Source organism: Apium graveolens, chromosome 1 (genome assembly GCF_009905375.1).
Source record: "Apium graveolens cultivar Ventura chromosome 1, ASM990537v1, whole genome shotgun sequence".
Classification (NCBI taxonomy): Eukaryota; Viridiplantae; Streptophyta; class Magnoliopsida; order Apiales; family Apiaceae; genus Apium; species Apium graveolens.
The window spans coordinates 181,693,889-181,715,473 of record NC_133647.1 but is presented as its reverse complement, the minus strand read 5'-3'; the positions used below and the strand labels follow the sequence as shown (position 1 = coordinate 181,715,473).

General features: G+C 37.3%; 1 protein-coding gene across 1 annotated transcript; it reads right to left on the bottom strand.

The window, feature by feature from the left end:
* Positions 1-14,070: 14,070 nt before the first annotated feature.
* LOC141712701 (uncharacterized) lies at positions 14,071-15,939 on the bottom strand. The gene is made up of 2 exons (XM_074515743.1): positions 15,350-15,939; positions 14,071-14,212 (listed from the first exon to the last, which is right to left on the bottom strand). The coding sequence occupies exons 1-2, from the start codon at positions 15,937-15,939 to the stop codon at positions 14,071-14,073; spliced, it is 732 nt and encodes a 243-aa protein (XP_074371844.1).
* Positions 15,940-21,585: the final 5,646 nt, after the last annotated feature.

Here is a 21,585-nt window from a genome sequence, read left to right as displayed (position 1 = left end):
TATTCAACTTAACAAAAATTGTATGACCGGGAGGATGGACATTTCAACTAAGCCGAAACACCATTGAGAATGGCGTTTTCGGAAAAAACAAAAAATTCAGTAGAAAACGCCACTGGCAACCGCGTTTTGCACTGTAGTTCTTTTTCAATTTTTTTGTATTTGGCCACTGAAAAAGCTAGTATTTGTTACATAAATTATTGTATGAAATGCCATTATGAAGGGATAAAAATGTGATTTCAATCGAAATATTATTTTTTAATTGGATATTAATATTTTATTATCATATTTCGATATAATCCAAAAAATCATAATTTGATTGTAGAGCTATGTAATTTTGAGGTACAAAATTAACTAACAAGATTGAATTTCATATAAACTAGTTTGTGGAGGCATGCTAACGAGCCTATAAAACATTCTTTTACATAATTTATTTTGAACTTTTTTGTTCTATATTAAAATATTAACGTCTTACTTCGATATAAGCCAAAAAAATCAAAATCCAATATGTAGAATTATGCTCATAATAACTATGAAAATTCGATATGAAAATGGCTAACGAACATAGTAGATTTCCGAACATAATTTCAGAAACTAGTGAGTGAAATTTATAAAAATTGACAGAACTATTGGATTATTCAACAAGATATTGTTGGATTCTCAATAAGATAATAGGATTGTAGCTTATCCGGATTGAATTTGGATTGCAATTTATCCATATAGGATTCTCAACCACAAAAATCGGTTGCACACCATCCATTATGATTATATTATTTAATTTTCTAATTTATATATTTGAATTTTCTTTCATCCACATTGGTTATACTTAACAGCTTCTTGAACATCTTCAAACACCATCTTAGTGATAAATTATTATCAAATATCATTTAATCTTTAAGCACCATTTCTTTATTCTTTAGAAAAATGAAAGGATATGTTAATCTAAACATGTTCTAAAGAGGAAGAATAATTCAAAAAGATGATGATATAAGTTATTTAATGGATCCAAACATGGTGCGCTAAATTTTTATGGAAACAACACTCAAAGAGTTGAGAAACATTGTTTACGAAGATATCATCATAAGTCCCACTCATTGGAGTGTTAAATGAGTTATAAGTATCCACAACTTGAAATTGGTAATATTTAGAGAAGATATTACTAAGGTAATATTACTTTGAATATGGATGTGAGTAGGATGTTGAGCATTCCTCGAATAATGCAGATGGGATTGGATGATGTCTGTGTGTACATCCAAGTAAAAACATTCAAGTTGGAAAAAAAATCATATGACTTCATCATGTAGTTCAACAAACCCCCTCAAATTTCATAGATTATTATAAAAGGAGAATCTAGTATCCTGGATTTGGAAATGCGAAGAGGGGGTCAAACTATTATCATGATGGAGGTTCCAACACTGAGGAATTTTGGCCCTTTACATGATCTTATTTTACTATTCTAACATCATATTCAGGGGAGAACTGCAGCCATTATAAGTAAGAAGATCATACAAAGTGAACCAACTATTTCCACAGTGATAGGGTATGAGCACCCTGTCTAGCACCCAACCCAGCTCTTAGGTGAGGCAATCTCAGTTGGAGGACCAAGACACCCCTGACCCGGAACAAGCAAATGAAGAGAATCGGGTTCATATTGATAGCTGGGCCCAAGCTCAACCCATGAGCAGGATCATCTCCCAGTTATAGTCCAACCCAAGAGCTGAATCACCTCTCAGCTAGAGTCCAACCCAGCCTTCAGTAGACCCGGGCCCGAGCCCTGTTAGTCCCTTAACAATATAGCAAGAATTACAGAAGGGGGGTTGAATGGAATTCTTTACCTTTTTCTTGAAATAAAAATGTTCAACTCGATTATAGATATATCTGTTTTGATTAGCACAATGCGGAATATAAACTTTAATGAATCAAAACAAGAGTAATTAAAAACAAGAGTCTTTAAAAACTTTCTGGTGGATTTAAACAATTCCACCAGAGATATATATTAATATATCGAGAGAACTCTGTGTGCAGAAATGCTCACAGCTGCTTTTACAAGATAGAACAACTAAGAACACAGGAAATGCTAAAGATAGTGCTTACAAAGATTTCTCTGTGTTTGTTTCTAAGCTCACTTAGTTTTCTTAGTTATCTTTATATTTGCTACTCTCTTGGTTTATATATATTACCAAGATTACAAAGTCAAAAGAACTGAATATATATAAAATCTAACAGTCTTGATCTTTGCTGCTTTTCGTCCTCTATTACCCAGTTAATGGGCTTCCACAGTGTGTTTGTATCCAATCTCGATGGCTGTGTGTCAGCTTTCACTATTCAACTGATGTTTGAATCTTGATATTATCATCCGTCGACTTTCAGATCATCCGTCGATGACTTACTTGATCATCCGTCGACTGCTATTTTGAACATCCGTTGAAAGTCATTTGATCATCCGTCGAAGCTTTGTTAAGCATCCGTTGATAGCTATTTTGGCACTTGACTTCATTTCACTTATACAGAATTACAAGACATTGCTTATGTACAGTTAATCAACCTATTCTGCATATCTAGTTAAAGTCAACATGACTTATATGCTACTACAGATTCTATACAAAGGTGCATACAACACTGTGCTACAAACTTATCATTATATAAGCTACTCACTCGATGGATAATAAATTACTCATTCGTCGGTACTCAAACTGAGTTATCCGTCGGGACTATAATTCTTATCCGTCGAGTGCTACATTATTTCACTAAGTAAAATCTACTTAGATGTTTTGTTTAGGTAATCATCAAGTGCACAACATATTCACAACAATCTCCCCCAATTTATGTCTACTGGAATTGTAGCCATAAATTAAGAGACACTTAATGATAACAAAACATCCTAAACATATATCTTTAAAGATAAGTAGATAAAACTGAAAGTGCTTCAATTTAAACAAGGTATACGAGGTTTGGCTCACAGTCAATTCAAGATGCTCCTCTAGCCTGAGCAGATTTTTCTAGTTTCTTGAAGGTCTGGATCTTCTTCCAAGCTTTCTGTTGTTTTCTTCAATTTGATTCTGGAGCTGTCTGTGGAATTCTAATTCATCAGATTCTGAGAGATCTAACATTTCTTGCATTTCCAAAAGAGTCTCATTGCTAGAGATACTCAATTGGTCTTCTAGTCTGAAGAATCTTCTCACACCCTTGTATCCATGAATTCCAACAGCCAGTAGAGCCTTAGATGCACTCTTCTCCCTGTGTATGGGATGATAAGAGTTTTGGGTAGTGCATCTTTGGCTCTAACACTCCTTAGCTCTTCAATCTTCTTCAATACTAATCTTCTTGCAGTTACATTAAACCCAAAGTTTTTCTTGAAGGATGAATAGACTTTGATCAACACAACTTGGCTTTCTTGAAGTATCCTGTGAAGAGGCCACTGAATCTCCCTTCCTCCTTTGTACTTGAATACCATTCTTTCAGGTAGGTTTCTGTATGCATCAATTGCCCTTACCTCATCCAGCTCCTCCAGATAAAGGTTTAGGTCTGAAAATTCCTTGATGTCACACAAGTACAAGTAGTCTTCCTTGTTGATCTTGGGTTGAGCTTTGACTACTGCCTTGGATTTGAGAGGTGACAGCTTCACTTTCTTGACTGCCCTTGATTTTGTCCTTCTTGGCTTGGTGAGAATTGGCAAGTTGAAGTCAGGAATTGGTAATTTATCCCACTCTATTGGCTCATCCTTTGGCACAATAGGCTCTCCATGTATGTTCCCGTAGGGGTCTACCACCCTTATGTCTTCAAATACCACAGAGGGCTTTGATGCTTGAGTTTCAGCTTTAGTGGATTCCATTGGAAATTGATCTTCCAATTCCTTGTTAACAATATCCAACTTTCTTTTTGTTCTTTTAGCCAATTCTTTCTTTCTTGGAGATTTCTTCTGTTCTTCAATCTTCTTCTTTGATCCAGTAGCTTGAGTTGGTTGAGAGGGAATTTGTTGAGAAGAGTTCACAGCCTGTAGCTTGGTCAAGATAACAAACTGTTCTTTCTTTTGTTTAGACTTCTTTGCATCTAGAGCAGCTTGCCTCTTTTCCTGCTTCAATCTGGCTTTTTCTTCTTCCTTTGCTTGAGCAAATTGTGGATGTCCAGCTACCACACAAATTTCCTTCCCATTTCTGAATATCTTTGCAATTCTCTCTCTTGAGGCTGAATCAGCTGGATCTTTGTAGAAAAGAATAGATCTTGACAGAAGCTTCTTTTCATCAGGCTTGGGTGTCTCATACACAGTATCCATAGGGTTTTTCAAAGATGACTTTGGATAGTTTGCCCTTGGTTCAAGAATCATCTCAGCCTTTGTAGTCTTGATGCAGGAAGATTGTCCTTTCTCCAGATAGTTTATGCTCATCTCATTCACATTGATTGGCTTGACATGAGAGTGATGGATTGCTGACTGATCTGGTTCCTTGACTAATTGAAACTTTCTCTGTATTTCCTCATCAATCTTTTTCCAGTTGATCAGAGTCAACTCTTCTTTATCAGCATCTTTCAAACTTGCTGCTGCTGCATTTATAAGATCTATACCATCTGCAACTGGTGGCTTGGAGATAGTAATTGAAGGTACAATTACTTTGCTGACTTGAACTACAATGTTCTCCCCCTTAGTTGGTCCTTTCTCCCCCTTACTTGATTCTCTCTCCCCCTTTTTGTTATCATCAAGTAAAGGAGTTAGGCCTTGTGCTTTAGCCAGTTGCATGAGAAGATTTGTCTGAGCCTGTTGATTTTGAAGAAGTAGGGCCACTGAATTCTCAATAACTTGAACTCTGGTCTCCAGCTTGGCTATCTTCTTTTCAGAATCTGATTCTCTTCTCAACCTTTGTAATAAATCATGCATGGTACCATATGGCATTATTGAATCCAGTTTCTCAGAGTTGTATGTCTTTAAGTCAGCTATCTCCTTTTTCAATTCATCCACACTGATATTCTGTCTGGAGTGTTGGATCTTCATTAAGTGCAAGGAGTCTAGATGAGCTTTAAGAACAGCCTTGGTACCAGCATCTGAAACTTCCTGAAGGGCTTGCTGAATAGCTGTTACTTGTCTTACCAAAGACACCTCAAATTGTCCTGGTGTAAAGTCCTTTGCCCATGCCCATTCAGGTAAACTTAAAGCAGAACTTTGGCCTTCAGCTCCCCCTAAGTTCATGCTTCCATTCAAGGAACTAGAGTCATCATCATCAGAATTTACTCCAAATTCTTCAGATGGCTCTCCAGCTTGAGGAGGCATCCTGTTGATAGCAGCTTTATCTCTTTGAAGAGATTCTGTGGTGTGCACTAAGTGTAAAGTCTGCTCTGCCTCCACATTGCCCTGAGCAGCCAACAGTTGATAGGCTGAAACAGGGTGAGTAAAAGTGTCAGCATCCAAGGAAATGTTATCAATTACAGCTTTGTAATGTTGCTGAAATTGTCTTTCCTTTTCAGCATCATCCATAATCATTGACTCACTAGCAATGGCTGGCTCCATCCTTATTGCTCCAGTACCTGCTTTTCTCTCATGTTCTCTCTTTTGTTGCATCAGGGTCTCACCCTGGCTCCCCACCCTCACACCCTCACCTTCACCTACTAAGGTGGGACTCCTCTCACTCACTTTTGCCAATCCTGAATGAATGGATTGCTGAGATTCACTCTTTTCCTCTCCTTTTGCCTGGGAGCAACCCAGCCTCTCACTCAATACACTCTCCTCTCTCAGTCCTAAGAGTGATTGTATTACCACCAAATCTTCTGCACTTGAAATTATTGAAGTTTGAAGTTGTGCAGAGACACTCGACGGATAAATGATATCCGTCGGGTGAGTGGTAAAGTTATCCGACGGATAACTGCTGTTAAGCTTATCCGTCGGGATACAATCACTACTCGACGGATGAGCAATATCCATCGAGAGAGTAGAAATGAATGAGGTGGGAAGAGAAACTATTGTTGACTCTATGTTGATTGAAGTTATTTGAGGCACAGATGTCACAATAGAATCAGAAAGAATTGGCAAGTGAGCCAACAAATCATCTAAAAGATGATGCTCACTTGCACTAGATTTTGGCTTCCCCAACAGAGTTAAAGAAGGGGAATCAGGAATTGAAGTATTTATCATGTCCACTTCCAGTGAGTTGGTTGGTGAGTATTGTGTTTCAGTGGCTTTTATCAAGAGAGATTTTGGCTGTGACTCCACATTTATTGGAGCCACATCAATCTGAATTTGAGAAGGTGCAGGGACTGTGTCTTTAGCACCAGTTTGCACTAAGTGTGTGTCCTGTGCATCCCCAGTTGTTTTGGATTTCTTCTTTCTAGTGTAAGTTTGGTGTAGGCTTGTGTCCCTAACCCTCTTGGCCTGTGCTCTTGGATGAGAGCTTTGTTCAATAGCCACATCCTTTTGGGAGGATGCAGCTAGAAGTGAGCTTCTGTCCTTTTTAAGCACTGCAGTTTGTTGGGAAACTGCAGTATGGCTAGGCTGGGATTCACTTATCTCTCCAACCTTATCATTGGGGTTTCTTTGATGTTCACCCCTTCCCTCACCTATCTTACCCTCCTTCACACTCCCCTCTTTGTGTTTGGTAGAATTTTCAACTGGTACCTTTTGAGAGATACCAGAGGGGGTTTTCTTTGATTTGGATTTAAGAATTGCAGTTATTTTGGCAGCTTTGGTAGGCAACTGTTTGGTCGTTGTCACAGTTGCCATAGCTATGCCTGAAGTCAAAGAAATAGAAGGGATTGGAATAGTTGAGAGTGTAGATGAACTTACCTCACTTACCTGAGGTGCCAGCATTACAGGAAAATAGAACATAGGCACATCCTTGTGATGGTTGGCTCTGTTCAAATCTGCAATGATTCTTCTCTCTTGAACCCAACACGCTAATTTGTTGGTTGGGTTCTCAAGTACAATCTCTTCACAAAGATGGTTAGCCAAAAGCATAAAAAATCTAGCATAGTAAATATTCTTTCCTCTTTTGGCTAAGTCACCTAGTTTATAACCTAACTCATACACAACCAGATCACTTAAGTTGTAATATTTGTCTATAACTAGCATGTATAGCATGTTAATCATGGAAATGTTCACAGAATCAAAATTACTGATTTTTCCAGAAAAGACCTTAGTTACTACATCACACAAGTAACTCCATTCCTTCCTAAGACCTAGTCTTCTAATTTCACTTAGTTTTGCAGTAGGAAGTACATAATGAATGGAATTTAGCATATTGACAATATCAGTGTCAGTGTGTGGTGTAGTAACATTGTCATCAGGAATCTTGAAACATGCTTTTATGACATCACTATTGATACAGAAAACATTACCTTTGATGGTCAGAGTGATGGTTTTGTCAGTAGAGTTGTAGATTGCTGTTGTCCACATCTCCTCAACAACTTCACAATAAATTGTGGGTGATTTCAGCATAGCAAAACTTAACTTGCAGTTCTTCACGAAGTCCATCATCTTATGATAGTCTTCAGATTGCTGAATCCCCTTATTGACCAAGGCAGTGAAGTTGTTCTTCTCATAGATGAACCCAGTTTGTGACATGATCTTTACTACGGGTACCATTGTTAGGGAAGAAAAGCTTGAAGAGAAAGAGGATTTTTGCTTGAGAGAGAATGAAATAAGACAGTTGAATTTGAGAATGATAAAAGAAAATGATTAAAATGAAATAGGCTTTTATACTTTGCTCAAAATCAACGGATAAAAATAATAAAGAGAAATAAATTACCCAATAGAAACTGCCTAAAATTACCGTTTTAAAATAAACTTTAAAAATTCCACCCATTATCCGTCGTGTAATGCTTATAAACTGTAAGTATACTCGATGGATAATGTTCTGGGAATTAACGGTTAAGATTTAGACACTTCGACGGATGAGGATAAAATGTTATCCGTCGAGCTTTAAAATATTCCAAAAAAGTAATTGATTTTTATTTACAATTTGTATATCGACGGATGACTCAACCCGATGGATAATGGTCATCTGTCGAGAGACAAATTTTGACTTAGCCAAAATTTCATCCAAAACTAAAAATTAACTAAATTTCTGGCTTCTTTTCAACTTGCAAGAATAATTCAGATAAATTCAAGAGTAATTAAGCATACCTAACTCACTTACTAACCTAGAAAAGGTGGATTCATCCAGTGGCTTGGTAAAAATATCTGCAAGTTGCTTCTCACTTGGAACAAAATGTAACTCTACAGTACCATTTATTACATGTTCCCTTATGAAATGGTACTTGATGTCTATATGCTTTGTCCTTGAATGTTGCACTGGATTTTCAGTGATGGCAATTGCACTTGTGTTGTCACAGAAAATAGGAATCCTTTCAACTTTCAAACCATAGTCTAGCAATTGATTTTTCATCCATAAAATCTGTGCACAGCAACTGCCAGCAGCAATATATTCAGCTTCAGCTGTAGAAGTAGAAACTGAATTTTGCTTTTTACTGAACCAGGACACAAGCTTGTCTCCTAAAAATTGACAGGTTCCTGTTGTGCTTTTTCTATCAATTCTGCAACCTGCATAATCTGCATCCGAATAACCAGTTAGATCAAAACCAGAATCTCTAGGATACCAAATGCCAAGGTTTGGTGTTCCTTTGAGATATCTGAAAATTCTTTTAATAGCTATCAAATGAGACTCTCTAGGATCAGCCTGAAATCTAGCACACAAACATGTAGCAAATATTATATCTGGCCTACTGGCTGTTAAGTACAGAAGTGAGCCAAGCATGCCTCTATAACTTGAAATATCCATAGACTTTTCAGTAGTGTTTAGTTCAAGCTTAGTTGCAGTGGTCATGGGAGTTTTTGCAGATGTGCAATCCATTAAATCAAACTTCTTTAAAAGATCAAAAATATATTTAGTTTGACTAATGAATATTCCATCACTAACTTGCTTAACTTGTAAACCAAGAAAGTAAGTTAGTTCTCCCATCATACTCATTTCATACTTGCGTTGCATCAGTTTGGCAAACTTTTTACAAAGTTTCTCATCTGTAGAGCCAAAAATAATATCATCTACATAAATTTGAACAAGTATGCTAGAGCCATTCACATTTCTAAAAAATAAAGTTTTATCTACAGTACCTCTTGTGAAGTGATTTTCCAAAAGGAACTTTGATAAAGTGTCATACCAGGCTCTAGGTGCTTGCTTCAGTCCATAAAGTGCTTTCAATAGATAGTAGACATACTCTGGGAAATTTGGATCTTCAAAGCCAGGAGGTTGACTTACATACACTTCTTCCTCCAAATCTTCATTCAGAAAGGCACTTTTGACATCCATTTGATAGACCTTGAAATTGGCATGGGCTGCATAGGCTAAGAAGATTCTGATGGCTTCAAGTCTTGCAACAGGAGCAAATGTTTCATCAAAATATATCCCTTCTTGCTGATAATAGCCTTTAGCAACCAATCTTGCTTTGTTCCTTACTACTATGCCATTTTCATCCATCTTGTTTCTGAATACCCATTTGGTGTCTATTGGACTCTTTCCTTCAGGCTTGGGTACCGGCTTCCATACTTTATTCCTTTCAAATTGGTTTAGCTCCTCCTGCATAGCTAAAATCCAATCAGGATCTAATAAGGCTTCTGCTACCTTCTTTGGTTCTTCCTTAGACAGGAAGCTGCTGTATAGACATTCTTCTTGAGTTGCTCTCCTGGTTTGAACTCTGAAAGAAACATCACCAATAATCAGTTCAAAGGGGTGATCTTTTGTCCATTTTCTTGGTTGAGGTAGATTAGCCCTAGATGAAGAGACCTCAATGTTGTCTTGATGTGTGATTGAGTTTTGATTGCTCGAAACTCCCCCTGAGTTTGTGGATCTTTGATTTGAAATTGGGGTGCTTTCTATGGGTGATCTGCCTTGACTTTCTGCTCCTTTTGATAACCCGACGGATGGTGAATTTTGAGTACCGACGGATGAGACAGGTTATCTTCCGACGGATAATACAGATTGTCTTCCGACGGATGAAGCATTATGTAACTCGACGGATGTTGAGTTTTGTGCTTCATTTGTAGTAAATTTGTCTGCATTATCCTTAGACACTGTTTCTTGATCACTTTCATCATCACTTTCTTCACTGACCATCTCAACATTGTCGAATTTGAGGCTCTCATGGTAATCTCCATCTTTTAGTCCTTCAATCTTTTTATCATCAAACACAACATGTATAGATTCAACAACAATGTTGGTTCTTAGATTGTAGACTCTATATGCTTTACCAACAGCATATCCAACAAAAATTCCTTCATCTGCTTTAGCATCAAACTTCCCATTTTGATCAGTTTGATTTCTCAGAATATAGCATTTACAGCCAAAGACATGAAGAAAGTTCAGAGTTGGCTTCTTGTTCTTGAACAATTGATAAGGTGTCTTGCATTTTGCTTGATTAATCAGAGAGATGTTCTGAGTGTAGCATGCAGTGTTGACAGCTTCAGCCCAGAAATATGTTGGTAATTTTGATTCTTCAAGCATTGTCCTTGCAGCTTCAATAAGAGATCTATTCTTTCTTTCCACTACTCCATTTTGTTGTGGAGTCCTTGCTGCTGAAAACTCATGCAGGATCCCATTTTCCTCACAGAATGCTCTCATGACATAGTTCTTGAATTCAGTTCCATTGTCACTCCTGATTCTTCTAACTTTGAAATCAGGATGATTGTTAACTTGCCTTATGTAATTGATGATGATTTCACTAGCTTCATCTTTGGACTTTAGGAAATAGGTCCAAGAGAACTTTGAGAAATCATCTACAATTACTAGGCAAAATCTTTTCTTTGAGATTGACAATACATTGACTGGTCCAAACAAATCCAGGTGAAGCAGTTGCAGAGGTTCTTCAATTGCTGAATCAAGTTTCTTCCAGAATGATGCTTTAATTTGCTTCCCTTTTTGGCAGGCATCACACAGTCCATCCTTTGTAAACTCCACCAGAGGAATGCCTCTAACTAGCTCTTTCTTTACCAGCTCATTCATGGTCTTGAAGTTCAAATGGGATAGCTTCTTGTGCCATAGCCAACTTTCATCTTGACTTGCTTTACTGAGAAGACAAGTTACAGATTCTGCTTTATTTGAGTTGAAGTCAGCTAGATACACATTTCCTCTTCTCACACCAGTGAGAACCACTTTGTTGTTTTGATTATTAATCACAACACAGGTTTCTTTGTTGAAGGTTACTGAGTTGCCTTTATCACAAAGCTGGCTGATACTCAACAGATTGTGTTTGAGACCATCCACTAAGGCAACCTCTTCAATGATGACATTGTCCTTTGAAATCAAGCCATATCCCACAGTATAACCTTTGCTGTCATCTCCAAAAGTGATACTTGGGCCAGCTCTCTCTTCAAACTCTGTGAGCAGGGTAGAATCACCAGTCATGTGTCTTGAACAACCACTATCCAAGTACCAAAGATTCCTTCTGTTTCCCTGATTGCTTGAGGAACTTGTCTCTGTTTCATCAGACTTGGCCATAAGGGTTAGATTAACATAGTTGATCTCCTCATCTTCATCCAAACCATCAGCTACCCAGTCATTCTCTTGTGTAATAAAATCCCTTTCCTTCTGTTTGAGTAGATCAAAGTATTTTTGCTTATAATCCACAGACTCAAATCTCTTCTTACTGGAATCTGACTTTCTACACTTATTTGCAAAATGCCCTGCCAAGGCACATTTGAAACACTTGAATTTTGACTTATCCACCATGTTTCTATTTGGCTTGGCAGCTCCAAAGTTCTTCTTGAACTTGAGCTTGGCAAATCTTCTTGAAAGGAATGCTAGGTGCTCATCAATGTCCTCCATGTCATCTTGACTCAAAGAATCTTCACTTTCTGCAGCTAGCCCTTTACCCTTGCTTTCACAGGCCTTTGAAGTTGATTCCACAGCTTCCATCTTCACTTCCTTCTCCTTTTCCAGTTCAGCAACTAGTGCAATGGATCCTCCTTTCTTCTTTCCTCTCTCCATTCTTTCATATTGCTCTATTTCAAGCTCATAGGTCTTCAGAATGCCATACAGTCTCTCCAAAGTAAACTCCTTATAATCTTGTGAGTTTCTCAATGAGACTGTCATTGGTTTCCATTCCTTTGGAAGAGATCTGAGAAATTTCAGATTGGAGTCTTTAGTCTGATAGACTCTTCCATGCAATTTAAGAGCATTTAGTAGCTTTTGAAATCTACTAAAAATGTCAGTGAGTGACTCACTTTCTTCATTGTGAAAATGCTCATACTGCTGAATCAGGAGCTGCATTTTATTTTCTCTTACTTGCTCAGTACCATCACAGATTATCTGTATTGTGTCCCAAACTTCCTTGGCAGTCTTGCAGTTGATGATGTTATCAAACATATCTGCATCAACACCATTGAACAGAATGTTCATGGCCTTTTTATCTTTCCTGACTTGTTCAAGATCAGGATCAGACCATTCATGCCTTGGCTTTGGAACTGATGGTTCATTTCCTGTTGCAGCTCTCATTGGAACATGAGGGCCTCTTTCTATGCAGTCCACATAGGCCTCATCTTGAGAAAGCATATGAAGATGCATCTTTACCTTCCAATGATGGTAATTATCTTTATCCAGAAAAGGAATCTTGACTCCAACATCTTTCTTGTTCATCTTGCTGAATTGTTTTGATCTTTAAACTCTTTGTAGATTAAGAGCTTGCTCTGATACCAATTGTTAGTCCCTTAACAATATAGCAAGAATTACAGAAGGGGGTTGAATGGAATTCTTTACCTTTTTCTTGAAATAAAAATGTTCAACTCGATTATAGATATATCTGTTTTGATTAGCACAATGCGGAATATAAACTTTAATGAATCAAAACAAGAGTAATTAAAAACAAGAGTCTTTAAAAACTTTCTGGTGGATTTAAACAATTCCACCAGAGATATATATTAATATATCGAGAGAACTCTGTGTGCAGAAATGCTCACAGCTGCTTTTACAAGATAGAACAACTAAGAACACAGGAAATGCTAAAGATAGTGCTTACAAAGATTTCTCTGTGTTTATTTCTAAGCTCACTTAGTTTTCTTAGTTATCTTTATATTTGCTACTCTCTTGGTTTATATATATTACCAAGATTACAAAGTCAAAAGAACTGAATATATATAAAATCTAACAGTCTTGATCTTTGCTGCTTTTCGTCCTCTATTACCCAGTTAATGGGCTTCCACAGTGTGTTTGTATCCAATCTCGACGGCTGTGTGTCAGCTTTCACTGTTCAACTGATGTTTGAATCTTGATATTATCATCCGTCGACTTTCAGATCATCCGTCGATGACTTACTTGATCATCCGTCGACTGCTATTTTGAACATCCGTTGAAAGTCATTTGATCATCCGTCGAAGCTTTGTTAAGCATCCGTTGATAGCTATTTTGGCACTTGACTTCATTTCACTTATACAGAATTACAAGACATTGCTTATGTACAGTTAATCAACCTATTCTGCATATCTAGTTAAAGTCAACATGACTTATATGCTACTACAGATTCTATACAAAGGTGCATACAACACTGTGCTACAAACTTATCATTATATAAGCTACTCACTCGATGGATAATAAATTACTCATCCGTCGGTACTCAAACTGAGTTATCCGTCGGGACTATAATTCTTATCCGTCGAGTGCTACATTATTTCACTAAGTAAAATCTACTTAGATGTTTTATTTAGGTAATCATCAAGTGCACAACATATTCACAACAAGCCCCCCCCCCCAAACATAAGCATACCCCACACCCCGCCAAAGAAGGGCATGTGTACACGTGACAATTACAGTTATCAACAACCAACAACTGAGAGAAGTATAACACGCGTCAGCACACCTTTGGTGCATTCTAAATGTGGTCCTTGCGAGGACACGTGTATGGAATCCATCCAAGCCAGACGTTCTTCGCCTCCAGCAATGAACGGTTTTGATCTAAATGTACCAACCCCTAAAACCTACTTGAAAGTTATAAATACCCCAATGGGAAAGGATTTAGGGGTTACACACTCTCTTACACACAAATATACACACACGGTCACCTTGAATTCCTATCTATCTTCATCTTCCCCAAAGTAAGTTCTTAATCTCACACCGGAGGCGCCGCGGAGCTCAAACCCCCCTCCGGTATTGTTTTGCAGACATCCACAATAGCTACACCACAACCGTAAGAAGGGTTCAGGCGCGACACATCGGAAGGAGCAGCCCCGTACTTCGGAGTTATCACATAGCTTTCACATGAGGATTGAATTAAGCAATTTCAACATTAGGTCATTTTAATGTGTTTTTTTGTAGTGTGTTTGTTTAAACTGAAAAATTGAGCTAAAAGATAATGTGTTTATCGATATAATGATATTGGGCTAAAAAAATAATATTACTTCCTATTTTTAAGAACTATAATTAATATAATTTTAAAATAAAAATAATAAAATAACAATTATTTAAAACAACAATAAATCGTACGGGTTTTAAGGTAGTATTACTAATAAGTATCCAATTACATTTTTCAAATAAAACATATTATCTTTTTTATTTTATATAACAAGCCTTTCAATTAAAATACACTACAAAATTAATTTAAGTTAATAATAGTTTATTTTAAAAAAATCCAAGTCAAATTAAATTAAAAAATCAACAATATTATTTAAACTAGTTTATTTTATTTTATTAAAAGACGAAATAATGAAAATTTTGTAGTTATTCGGTCTGGTTACATGTAATCACAATAACTATTATCAAATCATAAATAAATTTATCTTAAAATTTGTACTTCAAATTAAATTTAAAAAATTATATAATATTAAAAAAAATCGTGTAATGCACGGATTTTAAAATAGTAAGCATTATATGAGTTGAGTGATTTTAATTTATTGACTGAAATTTTAATGTATACTGGGGTTTCGTATTTATTTAAAGACAATAATCAAAATTTGATACACAAATCCCCGTGGACCACTACATACAAACTGTTAAATTAGATTATAAGAATATTATTTATCTTTTTATTGTCATGAAAAATACTACGCATGTAGTGTGACACTTCGGTTTGCTTATTTCGATTAGTTTAAAAGTGAAAATTGAAACTTAATTGAAAGTTTTCTTTAATATTAAAAATTAAAACCAAATCAGATAATTAAAAAAAACTAAAAAAAATTATAAAAAGCAGTATAGATCGATTTGAGTTAAATTGTATTAGCTGCCGGTGATGGAAATCTGTTGAGCAAACAAGTGAACACCATAATCTAATTGATTTGCGATGACTCGGCGATATCTTCTAATTTATTTTTTTTTGAATAAAATCGAACTTGCATTAAATTATCAAATCCAGATCCAAAGCATGAACAAGAAAATTAGGTGGAGTGACAAACCACTCCCCTACGTCTGACATAGAACAAGTAGCTTGTGCGAGCACATGAGCTACATTATTCGCAGATCGATAAGCAAAACTAAATAGCACTGGACTTATGTGCTTACTTAACTCAATACAATTTGTCACAATAGTATCAAACAATGATCTCCCTGTGCTTCCATTGCATGCATCAGCCAAAACATACGAATCTGTTTCGAACACACACTGTTTATAACCTCGTGTCGTGACCCACGAGAGAGCTTCTTTCATTGCAATCGCCTCAGCCTCACGGGGTTTCCAAGCACCTGGTATCCTCAAAGCATGAGCTGCAACAAAACCTCCTCGATCATCCCGGATCACAGCTGCAACTCCAATACTTCCATTCATAAATACTGCTGCATCCACATTAATTTTTAACCAGCCATTCAAAGGTAAAGACCAAACACGATCCCCAGTTTCTCCTCTAATTCGCCTGCTTTCTTCCCTCGCTTGTGCTTCTGTCCACTCTTGCAATAAACAACTAGCCGTATTTTTAACACCAAATACAGTCCCATTTGCATGATCCCAAATCCATCTGTTTCTCCTATACCATAGACTCCAGTATAGCATAGCCACCTCCACACATTGCTCTCTGGAACCTTGCTAAAATACCCGTTCAAAAACTGCTTTTGGGCTCTCATGTTCAACACAGTACACCAGCGTATCTAATCCCACTGCACGCCACAATGTCTTTGCAAATTCACACATAAACATTACATGTATGCTTGTTTCAGCTGCACGATGACACCATGGACATGTAGCTTCAACATTCACATATCTCATGAATAATGCTGCATTAGTAGGTAAGCAATCCTTACAGAATCTCCAGATCAAGTGTGTCATTTTACTGGGTAGCTTCAACGCCCAGATCTTTTTCCACATTCTTGTATAATCATCTGTACATTCCTCTTGCATAGCTCTATAACAGCTCTTGACCGTAAAATCTCCTTTATCCTCCAATAACCAATACCAGGAATCTGCAGAAATATTCATGGACAGAGGAATACGCATGATTAGCTCACAGTCTCTAGTTTCCAACAAGTCTGCTATAACTTCAACATCCCAATTCCTCCCATCATCTGTCATTAAATTGCTAACCTTTGCATTACTCAACTGGTCATACATAGTCGTTCTAACATATCCATTTACCACATCTGGCAACCAAGGATCATGCCAAACCAAAGTATTCTCTCCATTACCAACTCTTCGCCGAGCTCCAGTTTTAACTAGTTCCAGTGAAGCAAAGATTCCCCGCCACACATAGCTAGGATTATTGCCCAACTCTGCATCCAGTAATCCTGTTTTAGGATAGTACCTAGCTTTCAGGACTGCACTGATTAATGGATTTGCCTCTGTTAGAAGACGCCAACCCTGTTTAGCCAACATTGCCATATTAAATTTTTCAGCTTTTTCAATCCCAAACCACCAAACTCCTTTGGCACACACAACCGTTTCCATGTAATCCATTTTATCCCTCTTCCCGCAGCACCATTACCCCATAAAAACGCATTCATTTTCCTTTCACTCTCATCACAAATCGAATCAGGTATTAAAAATAAACTCATCCAAAAAATCGGAGTAACTTGTGCTGCTGTTTTAACCAAAGTCAATTTCCCAGCCTTCGATAAATCCTTATTACTCTATGCTTGTAACTTGCTTTGAATCTTATCACTTATGAAGCCAAAAACCTCCTTTTTACTTCTCCCCACATACATTGGCATTCCTAAATACTTCCCAGGTCTTTCTTTTTCATTCACTCCCAAAATCACACAAATTCTCGTTCTCTCCATGTCACAAGTATTAGGGCTAAAAACTATATCAGATTTCCCAAAATTTATCATCTGACCTGATATTTTTTCATACTTCTGAAGAATACTCCACATATTCTGCGCTTCCGTTTGCTTGGCCTTGAAAAATAAATAACAGTCATCTGCGAATAGTAAATGTGTTATGCTCGGAGCACCTCGCGCCACACGACAGCCATGTATCAATCTATTCTCTTCATATCTATTTAGTATCCCTGTCAACCCTTCAGCACAGATAATATACAAGTATGGGGATATCGGATCTCCCTGCCTAATCCCTCGTGATGGCCTCACATCCCCAAACACCTTACCATCCCTCAGAAAACTATATGAAACTGTTTTAACCAACTGCATGACTCGCACTATCCAGTTTTGAGGAAAGCCCATTCTGTTCATCATCAACTCAATATATCTCCACTCCAAACGATCGTATGCCTTAGAAATATCAATCTTCAAGGCTGCTACACCATCATTGCCTTGAGTGTTCCTGTGGATATAGTGATTTATTTCGAAAGCAAGTAATGCATTATCCGTCAATAGTCGTCCCTCGATAAATGCAGACTGATTATTAGATATAATCGATCCAAGGCATGGTTTCAATCTGTTAGCTAGTACTTTCGAAAGGATACGCATGACAACATTACAGAGAGATATAGGTCGCAAGTCAGCAACCTGCTTTGGGCACTTCACCTTTGGAATTAAACACACCAAGGTTCTATTAACTTCATCTGGCAAACTTCCATGCTCAAAAAATTGTCTGCAAAACTCGAAGACATCTTTACAAACCACATTCCAATAAGTTTGAAAAAAACATGGATTCAACCCATCTACGCCAGGGGATTTCTCAGGTTGCATAGCAAAAACTGCTTCCTTCACTTCCTCTTCCGTTAACTCTTGTATCAGCTCATCGCGTTGTTCATCCGTTATTTGGTTAAAACGAATATTATCTGACATTTGTTCTCCCTCATCCGACTCCAAAAAGATATTTTCAAAATACCTAATAATAGTATTTTGAATCCCCTCCTCCGTATCTTGCCAATCACCATTCGCATCTTTTATTCTTTGAATTCTGTTATGCTTCTGCCTTGTAGTTGCAAATTTGTGGAAAAAACGCGTGTTATTATCGCCATTTCTTAGCCAATATTGCTTAGCCCTTTGACTCCAAAACACCTCTTGTTTCTCTAGTAGCCTCAGATAGTTCCATCTTGCCTCATTATATAGACTCACACCACCCCTATCCCTTCGAGATTTCAACCGCTGCATCTCCTTTCGATAAAATGCTAACTTGGATTTCAAGTTTTTTATTAAACCTCCCCCCCATTCTTCTAATCTCTGACAGCACCTAGCCAACTTACTTAGTAAATCATATTCTCCACCATTATGCCAACACTCATGCACTATGTTTCTGCACTCTTTTTCCTGCACCCACATGTTTTCGAAACGAAACCTGCGACCTTTAGGCATATACACTTTTCGGTTTAACTGCAAGCATAACGGCATATGATCAGATGTCGATACTTCATGCACTCGGACTTCTGCATTTGGGAATAACTCAGTCCATTCTTTATTTGCAAAGCCTCTATCCAAGCGTTCAACCACCCACTTATCCGTCCCCCTAAACTGTTCCCAAGTAAATTTATCACCTTTATAACCCAAGTCAATCAGTGCACAATCATTTATAGCTTCTGAAAAACCATTGAGTAAAGCACGAGGGTGATTATGTCCTCCCTCCTTTTCATCAGCTGTCATTAGATCATTAAAATCACCAATAATACACAACGGCAACAAAGAATCTCTCTCCAGCTGCCTTAGCATATCCCAAGCCTCAGTTCTTCTCCCTCGCTCTGGAAAACCATAATATCCCGTATATCTCCACATACCCAACTGCTCATGACTGACCTCGAAATCAATAAAATTTTGACTGCTATTTGTTACCTTAATGTTTCCTTCGTTCTTCCAAAATAAGGCCAAACCTCCACTATGGCCTCGTGCTTCTACAGCAAAACAACCGATAAAACCTAATTTATTTTTTATTTGTTCCACTCTATTCCTCTTGCACAAAGTTTCACTCAGAAAAATAAAGTTGGGCCTGTAGAAGTTATTTACTTCTTTGAGTAATCTGACTGCCCGTGGGTTGCCAGCCCACGACAGTTCCACGCAATTAAACTCATAATCCTAGGCGGGCCTGGACTCCAGGACCCGCCACTTGCAAGTTTAAAGACCCATTCTTTTGATTTTCAACATTTAAATTATCTTGATAATCTTCCTGTAATTTCTCCACATTATCTTCCACTCTCTTTCTTTTTGAATCGCACACAACATTATCTCTTTCCATATTGTCCTCCCCTAAATCATCGCTTACAGTATCTGTCATATTGACCTGCATATTTACAGGCCTAAAATCTCGCCCTGTAACTGCAATTCCCCCCTTATCCCCGTGATTTTCTCTAACAACTCCGTCCACCTCCATGAATCTCTCTTTCCCCTGTTCACCGTTCTGGACCACCGTTGACACTGCAGCTCTCTTATCCATCTTCGTCCACATACTACTGTCAGCCCCTGTATTTCTTAACCATCTCGCACCAGTATTCAGTTTCGCAGCATTTTTTGTTGGAGCACGAAGCCATACACCATAAGCTCGCTCAACAATCTTGTCAGGATTTGCATAAACAATACTGCAGTCTCGTTCTGAATGTCCCAGGATACCACAAACAAAACAAAACGTGCCCAGCCTTTCATACTTGAAATTAATCCAACTCCAGTTATCCCCTTCCCTTTTTATTTTCAACCTTCTTTTTAATGGCTTTTCCACATTAACCATCACTCTAATGCGTACGAAAGTCTTCCATACTCCATCTAGCGTGTTGGCATCCATGTGTATAAACTCCCCTATCGATACCCCAATACTCCTCAGTATATTCTCAGATAAAAAACCTTTTGGAATATCGTAAACTTGAACCCACATTGCCACAGAATGCAGTCGAACCGTGCTTGGATCCTCACCATCCACTAGTTGATGTAAAATGAGTGTAGCTTGTTCAAATGACCAAGGCCCTCCGTCAATAGCTTTTTGCATATCCATTTTATGAAAGAATACGAAAGAATATCTCATACCTCCAATATCATGAACCTCCATTCCTTCTCTTGGCCTCCATAGCGTAGCCATTACATTTTGCATAGCATGAAAGTTTATATTCTTTTCCGTTAGGAACCTACCAATGAGGACATATGTTTGTTTCTGTTGCACTACTTCCGTGTTTGCCACAATGATTCCCCCTTCATCTTCTCCATCAATAACAAGACCTTCGTATAACTCCTCTAACGATTTCTCCTGTCTCGTCATTCGTAAAGATCCGTAAAATGATAATGATGGTGTATGAAATGATAATGATGGAATATGAGATGATAATGATGAAAGATTTTCTTCTACAGATGATTTGAAATAAGAGGCATATAAGAAACTGTCAATTTTGACAGAGAGAAAAAACTGTCATGATGACAGAGAAAAAACTTTTTTGCGATATCTTCTAATTGATACGTCTTAGTCAACATAAAAATTATGTTGAGTCGCCAATTTCAATTGATTCATACACGATAACACGAAGAGTGATCAATATTTTGTGATTAACAGCGTTGAATCAAGAAATACTGTAATTACGTGAATCAAAATATTTTATAATTTTTTACCTCTCACAAATAAACATTAGTATAAAAAAGGGGACATTATTCGATTAATACACGTCAAGAACAAACTTTAAAAAAAAACAGTTTTCTTCATATTTTTTTTCTATCTGAAGGCTGTCGACCGAAAGAGGTATGAAACTCATCCGAGTTGTTTTGAAATATTTGTAGTTGTATCAAACAGTAGAGGTTTCACATGACTTGAATTTCTTGATGATATTCTCTACGATAAGATATTTGAAATTATTTTCAAACAGACTTTAATCCCCATGACAACTAAACAATCTATATCATCTGAACCAGCCGCTTAACTCCACTAAAGTGTTAACATGGTTTAGTTTAATACAACAGATAATATGTATTATACTAATCTGGAAAACATGGAAACTGTCAGTAAGATAACATGTTGAGTGCTACATTTTTTTTCCAACAGCAAAGAGATATTTGACAGTGACTTGATAATATATGCAGTATTGTTAATGAACTTTGTTAATGATTCTTTATCTCGCCTGATTTTGAGGAACATGATTTGCTGCTTCTCAAGGCACTATACTATGTTTTGGCCTCCTCTCAAATCTCACTACTACTGTAGTAGTCTAGTACTACACTTAAACAATACATGGGAATCTCGTGCATGTCAGTTGTATATTCATATATTCTATGCCTAATCGAATCTTAATGACCTCTTGGCCATGACAAAAGCATCAATATCAGACAGACATGCATGTGT